General features: G+C 42.0%; 1 protein-coding gene across 1 annotated transcript; it reads left to right on the top strand.

The window, feature by feature from the left end:
- Positions 1-5,583: 5,583 nt before the first annotated feature.
- On the top strand, positions 5,584-10,036 carry PPP1R3C (protein phosphatase 1 regulatory subunit 3C). Its single transcript, XM_059395903.1, has 2 exons — positions 5,584-5,716; positions 7,732-10,036. Exons 1-2 carry the CDS (start codon positions 5,703-5,705, stop codon positions 8,666-8,668), a joined length of 951 nt encoding a protein of 316 aa, XP_059251886.1. The 5' UTR covers positions 5,584-5,702; the 3' UTR covers positions 8,669-10,036.
- The last annotated feature ends 6,912 nt before the right edge of the window (positions 10,037-16,948 follow it).

Raw genomic sequence — 16,948 nt, 5'->3', positions numbered from 1 at the left:
AACCTGGAGATGTAACTAACCACACAAGAGTATGATTTCTTCTTTACAGTCAGATTTCACTCTTTGCTCATTTCCGTTTTGTACTCAGAGCTCTCATTTTTTTTTTTTTTTTCAAGTCAGTTCAGGGGATTTTCTTTTTCTTTTTCAGTTAAGGTTCTCTTTCCTTTTGGCCCTTCCACAATACCCTCCCTCACCACCCCCCTCCCCCCAGCTAGAATCCTCACTTCTAGCCAGATTGTTCTCCCTGCAGTCACCCTACATGTCCTGGTCCTCTTTGGCCATCCTGGCCCCCAGAGGGCTCTCCTTTCTCTCAAGTTCTGATGGACACATAGCAAAAGCGTAAAATGTTCATACGACCCCTCTTCTACTTAGCCAACATGGTATGGTTATGAAAGACCCCTCTCCCCTTGCTAAAGGCTTAAGTAACCTATTATTCCCATAGCCGGATGGCAACACATATCCTGCACAAACAGGATGTCTGTGATCACCCGGTCTGTCAAAAGAAAAGACAAATGAGAAGCAGAGTGTAACTGGGACTTCCCAGAGTGCTGACCCAAGGAATCACCAGAACGCCCTGACCCCAACGCCCAATCATGCTTGATTCTAATTAATCAATCAGACTCCTGTAACCATGCATACCTGCTTCTGTAAGACTGCTTCCCGCCACCCCAACCCTTGCCCTATATAATCTGTTCCCCAACCTAGCCCGGCGCGCTCAGTCCACAAAGGCTGATGCGTTCGCAGGCGCCTGTGTAACCAATAAACCTCTTGCAACTTGCATCCAGTGGAGGCTTGGTGTCTGCTTCTTGGGTGCGGATCGAGGGTCTTTCAGTTACTGGTCTTTTTACCTTTATGTCCTTCTTTCCAATAGGTTATTAAAGAGGCCAAGTATATAATCTTTTTTTTAAAAGATTTTACTTATTTATTTGATAGCAAGTACAAGCAGGGGGAGCAGAGGGAGAAGCAAGCTCCCTGCTGAGCAAGGAGCCCTGAGATCATAACCTGAGAGAAGGCGGACGCTTAACTGACTGAGCCACCCAGGTGCTCCATTTTATCTTTTAATTGTTCCCCTCTTCTTCTTCACCCCACCTGAGATACCATACAAGTCTGAAGTGGTGCTCTTCAATTTAGCCATTTTAACCACTGTTTCTTTAATCACCATTACTTTTGGCACCAGCCATTACACCTTCACACCTGCGCCCAGATTGTTCTATCAGAAGAATGTTTTAAGGGTGGGGTATGAGGTGAACTTAGTTTAAAGGTTTATTGAGTGTTGACTCCTTTTTGGAGAGAGCCTGTTTTCCTGATTTCTATTGTAGAGACTTCAGAGAGATAGCTTTCATGGCATCAGTCAGCACCAGGGGGCAGGAGAGAAAGCAGCATGCAAGGAAACAAGCACAAACTCAAACAGACGGTGTGAGTAAGTGGCTTAAGTATACGAAACCCTCCAACACAACTCTTGGTACCTAGTAGGCAGGCAATATATGTTAGTTGAATCTTAAAGTTTCTTTTTTTTTCCTTTTAAAGATTTTATTTATTTGTCAGAGAGAGAGAGAGTGCACACAAGCAGGGGAGCAGCAGGCAGAGGGAGTAGCAGTCTCCCCACCGAGCAAGGAGTCTGATAGGGGGCTTGATCCCAGGATCCTGGGATCCTGACCTGGGCTGGACACAGACGCTTAACTGACTGAGTCACCCAGGTGTCCTGAATCTGAACGTTTTAAAATCCTTTAAAATGATTTCTCTGTAAAGAAAAGGAATGGTCTTGGGTGTCCTAACCCAGGCCCCAGGAGGACAGCTCAACAGACAGTAGGAAGCTGTAAAACTAACTCTGGGACAGGATCTTACTGTCTATTCCCCTCATAATATCCAAGGCCCCCATCACCTGATAGCAGTCAGCGACTCATGGGCCGCCATCTGGCAGTACCAGGCACTTTTCCTGGAAGGCCCAGTCATGCAAATAAAAAAACCTGCTCTACTTTAAATCCCGCCACCTTCCTTCTGAAGAAGGCACAGGGCCAGAGCATGACTGTCAGCAAATCACAACCCAAACCTACGCTGCCCCGGGGGGATCCAGATCAGACTTTATTTTCTGATGGGAGCTCGTTTGTTGAACAGGGCACTGGAAAGGCTGGATATGCCATGGTCTCTTTATATTGAAACAACAGAGAGTAACCCTTACCCACTTGGGCTAAGTGCCCAGCTGGCCGAGCTGAGGGCCTTCACCCGAGCTTTAGAGCTCATTTATAAGGGCAAGAGTCAAAATACATACTGACTCCAAATATGCCTTCCTGGTTTTAAGTGCCCATGGTACAATATACAAAGCGACATTTTCTAACTGCTTCAATCAAGTATAAATCACGCGGCATCTAAGGCCATATCAACCCTCAGAAGTAGCAGTTATACCTTGCAAGGGGCACCAAAAAGGAACGATGAAGTATCCGAAGGGAACAGACTCGCCGATTCTGCAGCAAAATCAGCTGCCAGGTCAACTACCCTTATGGTTGTCCCCCTAGTCTGGGATGGCTCCATAACCCAGGAAAGACCCTGCTATTCAGTTGAGGAAAGACAATGCACAAGAGATGAGGGATATACTAGTCTTGAAGGGCCTTTTGCCTGCCCTCTCCTCACAGTATGTGGAGAGTTCACTAAAACATCCTCTGTCTCTCGCTGAATTCCTGGCTGCACTCGGTCTTGCACTGTGCTTTGGGTCTTGCCTCCTAAATAACCTAACCTACTTGATACCTTCCAGAATAAAGGTCATCAAACTCCAAATCGTGGTGGTTCCAATGGCGCCTCACATGAAAGTCAAACCAGACATCCACAGGGGACTCCTTGATAGATCAGCATGAGAGGAACCCTGACCGCTGCCCCATTCAACACCCTTGACCAGAAGGAAGTAGCTATGATCGGTAGTCGCCCCCTTTCCCCTAAGAGCAACTATGGTGACTTCTTGGGGGGTGGGTGGGAGTGATGGAGGTTAGCTGGAAGGCAAGAAGGGAGGGACAGGACCTGCCCCTGGTAGCGGGTGGTAAGAGGAAACCACCCTTAAGAGGATTTTACACCACCCGGGAAGGAGCCCACCACCCTTTCCCTTACGATCTACAGGTGACAAAAATGTGACTGGATACAATCACAGACCCTTCGGGTCTGCTTCCTTTTGAGGAGCTTTGTACCATCACTTTGCAATTGCACAGTGAAACTTGCTTTGCTGCCCACCAAAAGAAAAAACAAAAACGGGGTGGGGGGAGATTTCTTAGTTACAGAAGGCATCCCTGTTATTCATAGAAAAATTTAAAAAATACAAAGAAGTAAAATGGCCAAGAAATTCTCAGTTACTCTTAATCTTACCATCTAAAAATAGGCACTATTAACATTTTTGGAGAATATATTTTATTTTCCATGCAGGCACGTTTTTCCTCTAAAAAGGGATGACAGTATAGTCTATTTTATGTTTCTCCAGAACATAACTGGTAATACCCACTTTTTTAGTTCAACATGTGATCATGAGTAGTAGAGTCAAAAACTCCACCCAGTGTTCTAGTTTTGGCTCTGATCTAACCAGTCCCGGGCAAGAGGTTAGCTTCTCTGAGTTTTAGTTCTTAATCTGTGAAAAAAAGACTTTGAAACCAGTGATACCTAAGGCACCCTTCACCCCTATCATTCCAATTGATGATGGGTAATTAAAGGAAGACAGTATGGTACAATGGCTATTGCTCTGGCATTAGCCAGGTTTTAATCCCAGCTCTAATAATGAGATCCTGAGCAGATTTCTTGACCTCTCAGTGCCTCAGTTTCCTTATCTCTAAAATAGGATTAATAATAGTAAGCACCACCTAGGGTTGTTTGAAAAACAAATAGGTAAGACACATACAACACTTAGAACAGTTTTTGGCACATAGGAAAGGCCCAATAAGCAGTAGCTATTTATCAGTAAACTAGCTCAGGCACTGGCCACCTGTGGCAATGGAACAGTAACTAAAACTGAGGGATAGGTTACTGATTTGAGAACTATCAGGGATTGAATACATGCACTGGACACTGTGCTGTTTTCACCTCAGCAGTTTTTATGTAATCCTCAGAACAATTCTACTTTCTCCACTTTGTGAGGAAGTCAAGGCTAGAACTTGGCTAGATTCATGCATCTTTGTGTTAAACCCAGACACTATGTCACTTTGTTAGCTTTGACTGTGCTGAGGGGCTAGAAGGTCTACTACTAGTTGGAGGTGTTCTCCAAAAATCAAACCCAAGCACTGAGTACCTTCCCTGGTGATACTCGGCAAGGGTCTTTCTCTTTAGTAACCCCCAAAATTCCAGCGTTTGACAGAATTTAAAAAAACACGGATTTTTTTTTCATGTTTTACATTGTACCTTTTGTACATTTTATTTTTTACTTTTATTATTTTTTTAAGATTTTATTTATTTATTTGACAGAGACAGAGATCACAAGTGGGCAGAGGCAGGCAGAAGAGGAAGGAAAACAGGCCCCCTGCCGAGCAGAGAGACAGATGTGGGGCTCGATCCCAGGACCCTGAGATCATGACCTGGGCCAAAGGCAGAGGCTTTAACCCACTGAACCACCCAGGCGCCCCCCTTTAGTACATTTTAATTGACTAGTAGATCTCGAAGTTTATAGAGGACAGCTAGGACGTGGGTTTTAGAAAAATAATTTATACTCAACTTAGGAATTTAATTTTATGGTTGTAACTGATGGTCTAAAAACTCCCCAAACTAAACAAAGTAATGGAACCTCAGCAAAAGTAACTGGCTTGGGAGAGAGTCATGAAATTTACAGGGAGATATTTTAACATTTTGGTTTCCACCGCACTGCCAAAGGACGTCAGAACTGAGTTGAGGGATTTGGACTGACCACTGGCTCTGTGGCTGACCATCCACGTGAGCAAAAAAGGCCATTTGGTTTCTGGCTTTACTTTTCTCTTCCAAAGAGAGAAACTGAAGAATAGACCGAAACACAAAGTGCCTTGTAATTAAATGCGACGTCCTGTTTGAAGGGGAAATAAAGAAATTTATTAACATTTGTTAGAGAACTTGGTAATTCTTAGCAGTTTTCATCCACTGTGATGAATTTTGATTCACCCTAATTAAAAAACACGCAGCCAACCTCTGATTGCTCCAGGTTAAGGCGAGGTTTAAAAGATAAGCAAATGCACCAAACAGTGAACAATATAAACATTTTGAATAAACCTTTGAAAGGACCCACAACTCTTCTGCGCTTAGGTTTAACTGTTTACCGACGCCTCACGACGCAAAAGGCATTTCCTTCCCTGCAGCCTCACTGAGCTGGCGCGCAGCCCGGACGAGATTTGCGGCTCTCTCCTGGCCTGCACCCGCTCTGTGCTTCGCGATGCGCCCTCCACGCCCCCTCGCCCAGGGTTCGCGTTACAGAGCTCGGTCCAGCTGCTGGCCGAGTCCCCAGCACTCCCCGGAGCGCCACGGCTGTCACGTTCCCTGGGCGAGGGCTCGCGCCCTAGTCGGGCGCTGGTTGGTCGTGCCGCGGGGCCAGCCGCCCGGTGATTGGTCCGAGGGACTGGTTCACGTGTTCCGGAGCCCATAAGCGGCCTCTCCCGCGCCGCACCCGCAATCCGCCGGAGCTTCAGACGAACCCTGACGGAGGGGAGCTGGGTGCGAACTCACGCAGACCATCGAGAGCCGGCACTCGCGGTCCGCCGCCGCCTCTCTGCCTAATGAGCTGCACCAGGTAGGTTCACCGCAGACTCCCAGGCTCAGAATAGAGGGGAGCGCACAGCTATAGGGAGTTTGGGCGGCGTGGTCCTTAGGGCATCACCACAGATGGAGACGCCGGAGGACTGCTAGCTGGCTGACTGCAGAGTTGAATCTGGCCCTAGGGAAGACTCGGATTGTGGAGATTGCTCAGAAGTTCTTAGCCAAAGCTTATTTTGGTGATTAGCATCCCAAACCAGCAACTTTTTAACGGGAGTCAGCTTTAGTTCTAACTGCCTCTTGGATTCCGACTGTTCTCTCTCGATCCAGCACAAATGTCCTAAGAACTGGGGCAGCTTTGGGAATCGCATCTTGATCTTCCTGGTTGGGGAGTTTGGATTGTGTGGGGGGGTGGGGGTGGGGGACTGCAGTACGGTGTTCTTGGCATTTTTTCGCCCTTCTGCACCTTTTGGGTCATGGTTTGCTGTAGTAAACAATGGGGAACCGCGGAGTGTGAGCAAATGACGATTTTTATAAACTCTAGAACCAGGATTTGAAATTCCAGGAAAATGCCGGACCCTAAAACTGTAAGCGCAAAAAAGTAAAAAGGTAAAAAAACAAAACTCAAAACCAAAAGCCTTCCATAACACTACTTGAAATAGCTTCTCCAGACGTGGCATACTTAACAGAAGACTTTAAAAAACCCTGTTAACTATTATTAGATGCACAAATACAGCTTTAGCTTTCATTTGTTCTAAGTTTGTAGGCCTCCATAAAAATACATTCTGTGCATGTTCTTAACATTATCTGTGTGTTGATGACCATTTATTATTTGCCTATGTAGTTAGAGCTACTGTGAAGTTACTGAAGACAGATTGAGAAACGTCATGTACAGTGCACACACACAACTCCTATCTGTACAGATAGGATGGGGGAAAAATCATGAGCTTGGCAATGTGTATGGAGGGCTAAATTAGGCCAGGAAAAAAAAAGCCTGATGGACACTTCTGAATTTATTACTGCTGAGCATAGTTATGTTTAAATTTTAAAATAGCTTTATTATCTTGCTATTTATAAATACCCATAGCCGAACATTAGAAAATGCCAAAAAAGTACAAAGACAAAAATAGATGATCAGTAATCCTACTGCCTGGAGAGATGTAACTTTTTGGTGTATTTCCCGTTAAGTATTTATAAATTCATATAGACGATATATAATAAAAAGTCCAATTTTCAGGTAATTAGCTTTTTCCATCTATGTGTATTTGTCATGAATATCTTCCATGAAATATAGATTATGTGAATTTTTTCTGTAAGTGCGTGAACTGCTGACAGGCATTTCAGTTGGTTACTGAAAAACGAGGATGAACACGATGAAGTGCAAAGCTAATCCTCTGACTTCATTTTTCCAGCCTTCTCACTCTCAAAACTGCTCCCTGAGAATATTATTGTTACATTTTTTCTTTTGAAGTGGATTACCTTTCCAGGGAAGTATAATCAATTTAATAGCAAAATCAGCAGAGCTGCCAGAGGGAACACAGAGTCTGGACCCATGGTCTGGAACCTCTCTGCTCATGAGAATCACCTGGAAAGCCCTGGTCCCCCAAGAGGTTCTGCCTCAGTGGTTCTGAGTTCCAGGAATTGTCATTAAAGAAAAAAAGACGCGCAACTCTCTAGGCCATGTGACTAGACAGGTTCAGAATAGAGCAAATTGGTTCTTAGAGGTGTATTAGAGATGATCACAAACAGCCCCTTCCAGGTATTTTAAGCAGTTCATACATGGCCTTGCAGTCTGTCAAGGACATAGCCAAACATAGGATGCGAATCTGATAGTCTAAAACTGTTTTCTTTTACTATATATGATAGCACATCCCTGATGCTTACTGTGCTGGTTATAGTTACATCAGTACAATACTAGTACATGTAAATAGTACATACATACAAAGTACATACATACATAACACATATATAGTACAAAGTAGTACATACATACTTGGAACTTGGGGAGGAGATTCCAGATCAGGTGATAACCGCTGCTCTTTTATATTTCAGAATGATCCAGGTTTTAGATCCGAGGCCTTTGACAAGTTCAGTCATGCCAGTGGATGTTGCCATGAGGCTCTGCTTGGCTCATTCACCACCTCTGAAGAGTTTCCTGGGCCCGTATGACCTCCAACGAAGACATTTTGTGAACAAGTTAAAGCCTCTGAAATCGTGTCTCAATATAAAACAGGAATCCAAATCACAGAATGAGTGGAAGCATTCACATGACCAGGCCAAGAAGCGGGTTGTGTTTGCTGACTCCAAGGGGCTCGCTCTCACTGCCATCCATGTCTTCTCAGACCTCCCAGAAGAACCCACGTGGGATCTCCAGTTTGATCTCTTGGACCTTAATGATATCTCCTCTGGCTTAAAACTCCATGAGGAGAAAAACTTGATTTTAGATTTCCCACAGCCTTCAACTGATTACTTAAGTTTTCGGAACCATTTTCAGAAGAATTTTGTCTGTCTGGAGAACTGCTCTTTGCAGGAGCGAACGGTGACTGGAACTGTGAAAGTGAAAAACATGAGCTTTGAGAAGAAGGTTCAGATTCGTATCACTTTTGATACCTGGAAAAGCTACACTGATGTGGACTGTGTCTACATGAAAAATGTGTATGGTGGCTCAGATAGTGACACCTTCTCATTTGCCATTGACTTACCCTCTGTCATTCCAACAGAGGAGAAAATTGAGTTCTGCATTTCTTACCATACTAATGGGCAGGTCTTCTGGGACAACAACGAGGGTCAGAATTACAGAATTGTCCATGTGCAATGGAAACCTGATGGAGTGCAGACACAGATGGCATCTCAGGACGGTGCATTCCACCAGGTCCCCCCCAAGACTGAGTCAGAGTCCCCCATTTTTGGCAGTCCAAGGCTGGCTAGTGGGCTTTTCCCAGAATGGCAGAGCTGGGGGAGAATGGAAAACTTGGCCTCTTACCGATGATTAAGTAACTTAGTGACTGGTTTTGACCTGGTGCATTTCCCATGTAATTCTAGGTCTGTATTGCTCAATATTAGGAAGTCTGTGCTACTTGCCTTACTGGGTTTAGTTTTGAGCTTTTGAGACCTGGCTACAAAAAGACCAGCTTCTTGAGAATTTACTGTTGCAGTCCGTACGATGATACTGTTTCACTTTGGAGGATCAGGTAACATCCTAGAACCCTGTTTCTGTTCTAAAAAGTAATACGTTCAATGCCCTTTTTCCTTCCCTCTCAATTCACAAACTTTCACTTTGGGCAAGGAAAGGTTGGAAAGGACCGTTGATGGTGATGGAAAGCTGTTTTAATGGTATGAGAAATGTCTGAAAAGTGCACACAAAAGGGCTCTGCAGCTCACGTCAGAGTAGGAGCAGTCTGATACTTCACTGTTGGTGAGAAAATGTAAGGTTACTTTGTGTTTTTAAGTTGGTTTTACAGTTCTCTCCTAAGGAAATAATTTGTGTGTGGGGGGGAAGAGTCCATGTTATATATTCTTGTGGAGAAAAACCAAACTTCAGAGGTGTTGGGAGGTTTTGGGGAAAGGTGAATTAAACTCTGGAGAAGCAAGATTTTAAATGGAGCCTTTTCAAATGTGATCTATGAAAAACACGATTTGGGGAAAGTTTAAGCAAATCTGGCTTTGCAGTCCTCAGGTTATGAGTGATCTTGTTTGTGATCAAGGTGTCATGCTCAGGGACTCAGTAAAAAGATGGCTCTTTGCAAGGGCCTTGATTGAGCCAGAATACTGTGTTGATCCCAAATATCTGAAGGGTCATCTGATAACTCACGAGTGTTTGACTTCACAAGAAGGTCCACTCTGTATATTGGCATACCTTTTGCAATACTGTTGTATCTTTGAGAGTGTTGCCAGTGTATACAACTTGCATCCTTCATATTGAAGGTGACTCATTTTTCTGCCACTTCTTCCATGTGATATTGGAAGTGAGGACTGAAACCGATTCTCAATTCAAGAATCCAGTACTTTGCACATCGAAGCAGCAATCTATTGTGCCTATTTGTTTTAAGTCTTTCTACCAATTTCTTTGAAGGACAAATATATTTTTTAAATAGATGTGAATTGTTTGGATTGTAATAGAATTGTTTTGTCCTCAAATGTTGGCTTCTGTCATTGTGCACATCCATTGAGAGGTATTCAGAGAATGCAGTTAATTTTAACAGGTGTGATCTGCTATGCTGGAAGAGTATATTGGAATAATTCTGCTATGACAGTGTTTGTGGTTGGGCTAGCACACCCACAGTTTTTCTAAGTATTTCACTGTCCTATAGCTATCCTTTGTGAACTTTTCTTTAAAAATAAAAGCCGTTTGATACAAGACCAGAGTATGTGTTCTTTCTCAAAAGCCGTAAGTGAAATAAACCATCAGCTGAGATTGTCCTGTTTTAAGAACTGAGCAAAGATAGTTTGGACCAGGAATTGGATTCACCTAAGGGTATTCAGATGGTTCCAGTCTCATTAGTGCACTAGGGCTAGGGTCCAGGAACAGTGACTTCAGCTGCTGTGACTATTCTCCAATTATCCCCATTGGTACTTAACTGCTGCTCATGCATATTGCCTGCTGTGTCAGGGTTCTGTTGGGGGCCACTCCAGCTTTAAAATGGAGGAGATGGTATGGGAAGAGATGGTGTGGGAAGAGCTGGAGTGGGCTACTTCACCTGCCTCTTAAGCTCTAGCACCTTCCTGAAGGGGCAAAGGTTGGAGCTGCACAGGGGGCATATGGGCACCAGTCCCGGACTGAAGAGAGGGTCAGCCCCTGCAGTAAGAGGCAGCAGATCAATGAAACTTAAGTTGTAATTCAGTTCTTAAAGTTCCAGAAAGGGCTTCTGTATGGGTTAGTTATAAACTACAGGCCTGCAGGCTGTATCTGGCTACAGGTGTATCTTGCTTGTCAGGAGGTGTCCACAACCAGGATCTTAATCTGGATAGGAAGAATTTTAGGGTTCTAGTACCTAAAGTAGTTGATACCACACCCAAAATGACACCTTGTACACCATGATGAAGATGAATATGGCCTTGAAAGTACAAAAAAGTCTAGATCCCCCCTACCCCCGCCATATTCCTCCAGGACAAAACACCTGAAAATGCTAGATAATTTTGAACTATAATTTTGAACTATACTTTAATACATTTAGAGTATTGCTGAGCTGGAAAGAAAGGAAGGATGGCCTTAAAGGCTGCCTCTGCCCCCTAAATAAAAAGCAAAGCAGGACCCCAGAGAGTAAATGTATACTAAAGCTGACAGTTGTCCTGAAGTCACTTGCTAATCCCCTGGTGATCAATACTAGTTTTTTTAACATCTATGGTTGCTAAGGGGTCAGAAATGAAGGTTAGTGTCCATTAAGCTGGGAGGTGGTCACTGTGAGTATCTAGCATAGCTAGGACCAAGAAAGGATACAACTGCATTAAAATAACCCTTCTAGAAATTCAACTATACAAGATGCTTGTACCTCTGGGTAGAGGGAAAAAACAAACTTCTTAAAATTCATAACCACAATTTGGCCCTCATATGGATTTGCAATCCAAATTCACATTCTTTGTATTCTGAAAAATGTCAAACCAAAAATTAATTAAAAATGATCCCTGGGGGGCACCTGGGTGGCTCAGTGGGTTGGGCCGCTGCCTTCGGCTCAGGTCATGATCTCAGGGTCCTGGGGTCGAGTCCCGCATCGGGCTCTCTGCTCAGCAGGGAGCCTGCTTCCCCCCTCTCTCTCTGTCTGCCTCTCCATCTACTTGTGATTTCTATCAAATAAATAAATAAAATCTAAAAAAAAAAAAAAATGATCCCTGGTTGCAGTACCCACAGGCGATCAGTAGAAGCAAACACAAGTACACTCTAAAAGTGTGCCTTTAACCTAAGTCCCAAAGAATTTTCATCAAACATGAATTCATTAACAAAGCAATAAAAAGATAAGTCTTTGACAAGATGCATGAAGAAGCAGCTAACAAAATGTCATAGGCAATGCATAAATAAATATTGGGGCATTATGGACAACTTCATGTTAATAACTCAAAACTTAGATGAAGTGGAGCATTTCTAAAATGTGTTGGATCAAATGGTTTCAAGATGAAACAGAGAACCTGACTAGTCCTATAAACATTTAAGATTAATAATTTAAAACTGGTGGCTTAAAATTTACTCACAAACAAAATACCTGGTCCAGATATCTTTACAGGTGTGTAGCATCAAAAATTTAAGGATCAAATTTTTTTTTAAAGATTTTATTTATTTATTTGACAGACAGAGACCACAAGCAGGCAGAGGCAGGCAGAGAGAGGAAGGGAAGCAGGCTCCCTGGTGAACAGAGAGCCCGACGCGGGGCTTAATCCCAGGACCCTGGGACCACGACCCAAGCCGAAAGCAGAGGCATCAACCCACCGAGCCATCCAGGCACCCCAGGATCAAATTTTTTTTTTTTTTCAAAAGATTTCTTTATTAGGGAGAGGGAGTGGGGAAGAGGCAGAGGGTGAGGGCAAGGAGAGAGAACCTCAGGCAGATTCCCTGGTAACACAGAGCCCCAGGTGGACCTCAATCTCATGACCCTGACCAAGATCATAACCTGAGCAGAAATCAAGAGTCAGATGCTCAACTGACAGTAACCCAGATACCCCTAGGATCAAATAAATAAATGTACACGTGTGTGTGTGTGTGTATCTTTGAAGATTTTATTATTTGAAAGAGAGCATGCACACAAGGGGAAGAGGGACAAGCAGACTCCCTGTTGAATGTGGAGTCCAACCTGGGGGTCAGTCCCAGGATCCCAAGTTCATGACCTGAGCTGAAGTCAGATGCCTAACTGAGCCACCCAGGTACCCCATGATCAAACATTTCTAATATTATTCCAGAATATATAAAAAAGAGGAAACATTCCTCAACTTATTAATGAGTTAGCATGACCTTGATACTGAAACCTACTGGGGACAGGATAGGGAAGGGCAGTTGTAAGCCAATCTCACTTATTAACAGATAACAAAGATTTACAAATGACAAATTATTAAAATGTAGAAAAAATAATGTATTATGATCAAGTTGGGTTTATTCTAAGAATCAAAGATTGGTTTAATATTAGAACATCAATTACCATAACCTGACACATAAATAGATTCAGGAAATAAAAATATACAGTCAGCCCAATAGATGTAAAAAAAATGTTTATAAATGTTTATAAATGTTTACATCCTTAATGGAAAAAACCCCTAAAACTAAGAATAAAGGGAAATTTGGAGGGGTGCCTGGGTGGTTCAGTGGGTTAAGCCTCTGCCTTTGGCTCAGGCCATGATCTCAGGGTCCTGGGATCGAGTCCCACATCGGGTTCTCTGCTCTGTGGAGAGCCTGCCTCCCCTCCTCTCTCTCTCTGCCTGCCTCTCGGCCTACTTGCAATCTCTGTCAAATAAATAAATAAAAATTTTTTTTTAAGAAAAGGGAAATTTGGAAAAGGGTATTTATTAAAAATAAAAACACAACCTACAAACACCATATTATTGTTAATGTTGAAACTCCTTTTAAATAAGTTCCTCTATTATCACCTGTCCTAAACACTGTGCTGGAAATCTGAGCCAGTTAAGTAAAGCAAGAAAGAAGTAAGTATAGGATTGTTAGGAAACAAAATTATCATCATTTACAGGTAATATGTTTACCTGCACAGAAAATCCAAAAGAATCAACTACTATTATTAGAATAAATGAGAATTAGCAAGGTTGTGGGATATAAATTCTAAGTTAATTTACAAAATGGCCCCGATGGTCCTGACCTTCTGATCTTCATATGCTTGCGTAGTTTCCTCCCATGCTGTGCCAGAGTTGCTTTGTGTAACCAATAAAATACAGCAGAAATTACGTCATGCTACCTCCAAGATTAGGCTATAAAAGACACTGTGGTTTTCATTTTAGTTGCTTTCTCTCTCTCTCTCTCTCTCTCAGATTTGCTTGCATTAGGGGAATTCAGTTACCTTGCTGTGAGCAGCACTATTGGAGTTGCCCATGTGGTAAGGAACTGAGGTCTCCTAAGAGCCTGGAAATGGATCCTTTAGTCCCAGTTAAGCTTTCAGATGATTGCACTCTTGGCTGACATCGTGATTACAACCTAATGAGAAACCTTGAGCCAAAACCTCCCAGCTAAGCTGCTTCTAAATTTTTGACTTAAAAAAAGTATGAGATAATAAATGTTTGTGTATGTGTTTTACGATTTTATTTGAGAGAGAGAGTGAGCAGGCACAAGCAGGGGGAGAGGGAGAAGCAGACTCCCTGCTGAGCAGGGAACCCACCGTGGGGCTTGATGTTGGGATCCACACAGGGCTTGATCCTAGGACCCTGGGATCATGACCTGAGCCAAAGGCAGATGCTTAACTGACTGAGCCACCCAGGTGCCCCTAAATGTCTGTGTTTAAGCTACTAAGTTTGGGGTAATTTGTTACTCAGAAATAGATGACTAATATAAGGATCAATATCCAAAAATGAATTGAATATCAATCTATATATGCAGTAAACAGAAAAGGTAATTTTTGAAAAAAGAGAATATTTGACAATAACAGTAATGATATAAAAAGTCTTTGGGACAGGAATGCCTGGGTGGCTCAGTCGGTTAAGCCACTGCCATCTGCTCAGGTCATGATCCCAGGGTCCTAGTATCATGTCTGCATCAGGCTCCCTGCTCTTTCTGCCTCCGCCTGCTTGCGCACGCACATTCGCTCTCTCTGACAAATAAATAAATAAATAAATAAATAAATAAAATCTTACCCAAAAAGTCTTTGGGATAAATATAACAAAAGTTTAATAAGATGTTTAAGGAGAAAAGGAGAAAATTATAAGTATACATTGAAAGGCAATAAAAATTTATACATAAAAAGCTATCCAATATTTATGGTTAAGAACATTTAATATCATGAAGACATTTACTATTTTAGGGAAAGCCAATCAAAACCAAGATATCAATAGTTTTTTTTTTTTTAAGAAATTGACAAATTGCTTCTAAAGTGTGTGTGGAAGTAGAAAGAGCCCCAAGAAGAGTCAAGAATTTCCTGAAGATGGTGGGTGGGAGGGGGACTTGCTGTAGCAAATACCAAGATGTTTTATAAAATTAGAAAGACTGTTACAATGGGGTATAAATTCAGGGTTAAATAAATTTCCAGTGGAACAAACTAGAGTGCCGAGAAAACAGCTCACATATAGGTGAAGGCTTGGCTGTGACAGAGCTGGCAATGGTAGTTAAGTTGGAAGAGAATGGAGTTCACAATAACTGACCAGGAACAGATGGTTTTCCACATGTAAAAGCATGAAACCAGGACCTTCCCATATGCTTTGTTCTAAAATAATAATTAAAAGCAAAAAGGGAAAGCTTTGAAAATTTTTTGAAGAAAATATAGAAGGCTTTGAGATTTTGGAATTGGAAAGGATTTCTAAGATAAAGGAACACAAACCAACAGAAGACCATTGATAAATTTAACTGCATTAAAATTTAGATTTTTTTTTTAAATCAAAAGATAAAGTGAAAAGATTAGTTTAAAACTGGGAAAAGTTATAACTGACAAAGGATTAGTAACCCAAATATGCAGAGAACTTTGATACATAATAAGAAAAAAAATCTATAGAAAAACAGGCAAAAAGACTCAAATAGATATTTCATGTAAGAGGAAACATGAATGGCAACAAACATATGAAAAGATTCTTCACTTCATTAATAAACAGGGAAATGCAAATTAAAACTACAATGAAATACTATTTCACATCCATCTGAATGGCAAAAGCTAAAACATCTGGAAATAAGTGTTGGTGAGCTTGTAGACAGTGGGTCTCATACCCTGCTGGTGAGTGTATAAACTGGTCTGACCACTTGGGAGACAATTTAGCAATGCAAAGTTGCAGATGCATAGCAATTTCACTTCTATGTGTGTATCCTACAGAGAAGACTCCAGAGGGTGTATATGAGGAGATACAGAAATATGTTTGTAACACTGTTACTTGTAAAAGCAAAAACTGAAAACAACACAAATGTCCACTGACAGTAGACTGGATAGATAAACCCTATTATTTCAAGCATAGGTGAAAATGAATGGCAGCTAATCCTGCTAACACAAATGAATCTTACAAACATAAAGCTGAGCAAAAAGCAGGCTACAGAAAATACATCCAGTATGATTATTTTACATTAGATTCAAAACCCCACACATTCCTGGATATATAGATGTTTTACAAATCTCTCTAGATCTATAATTATAACAAGAGAAAACAAAGGAATAATAAGTAGCATGTGGCACTGAAGTTACTTCTGGAGAGGAAGATGGAAAGAATTGGGGAGGGGTTCAAAGAATATTTGAAAATACTGGGGTGCTGAGTGGCTCAGTGGGTTAAAGCCTCTGCCTTCAGCTCAGGTCTCTCTGCTCAGCGGGGAGCCTGCTTCCTCCTCTCTCTGCACCTCTCTCCCTGCTTGTGATCTCTGTCTGTCAAACAATTAAATAAAATCTTTAAAAAAATTATTAATATTTTCTTTCTTAAAGCAAAATTCTTACATATACATTTTATATATATCTCACATGTAAATGATACTTTATAATAAAAAAATTTAAGACAGGTTTTATTGATAACTATAAGCACAGTAGAAACTTCTCCATTCACATCCTATATAAAACTTTTATTTTCTTTTCAATATTTTTGGAGGGGAGGTTGGGATGATCTCTTCCCTATGTAACCCATAAGAATAACAGATTGTTTTGGAACATCTGGGTTTTGAAACCATTGTACTGCCAGCCTTTAGGATGTGGTCTGAATTCATCACAATGGACCATTTTTATGTTCTTCCTAACCTTTCAAGGTGCCAGATTGCATCAAGTTGAGTAGAAGTGTCCTTTGTGTTCTCATTGCTGCTGCAGAAATAAAAACAGAAGCTAAATCCTGCGGCACCTGGGTGGCTCAGTTGATTAGGCATCTGACTCTTTATTTCATTCAGCTCAGGTCATGATCTCCAGGCCTGAGCCCTGAGTCCCGGCTCTGCATTGAGCATGGAGCCTACTACAGATCCTCTCTCTCCCTTTGCCCCTACCCCCCTTAAAAAAAAAAAAAAACAAAAAAACCACACAAACAGAAGCTATATCCTTAGGTATTTCTATTCAGGACCAGCTATTCTCTAACTTCTTGGTGTTCACACCTTGGTTTCTAGATGACAGGAAAGGGCAGTTCTATCTAACATGGCAACCACCCTCCTAATTTAACATTCTAAATGGAGTAAAAGACCCTT

Source organism: Mustela nigripes, chromosome 4, assembly GCF_022355385.1.
Source record: "Mustela nigripes isolate SB6536 chromosome 4, MUSNIG.SB6536, whole genome shotgun sequence".
In the NCBI taxonomy this organism is placed as follows: Eukaryota; Metazoa; Chordata; class Mammalia; order Carnivora; family Mustelidae; genus Mustela; species Mustela nigripes.
Note: the sequence above shows the minus strand (reverse complement) of the source record. Positions and strands in the feature narration are given on the sequence as shown.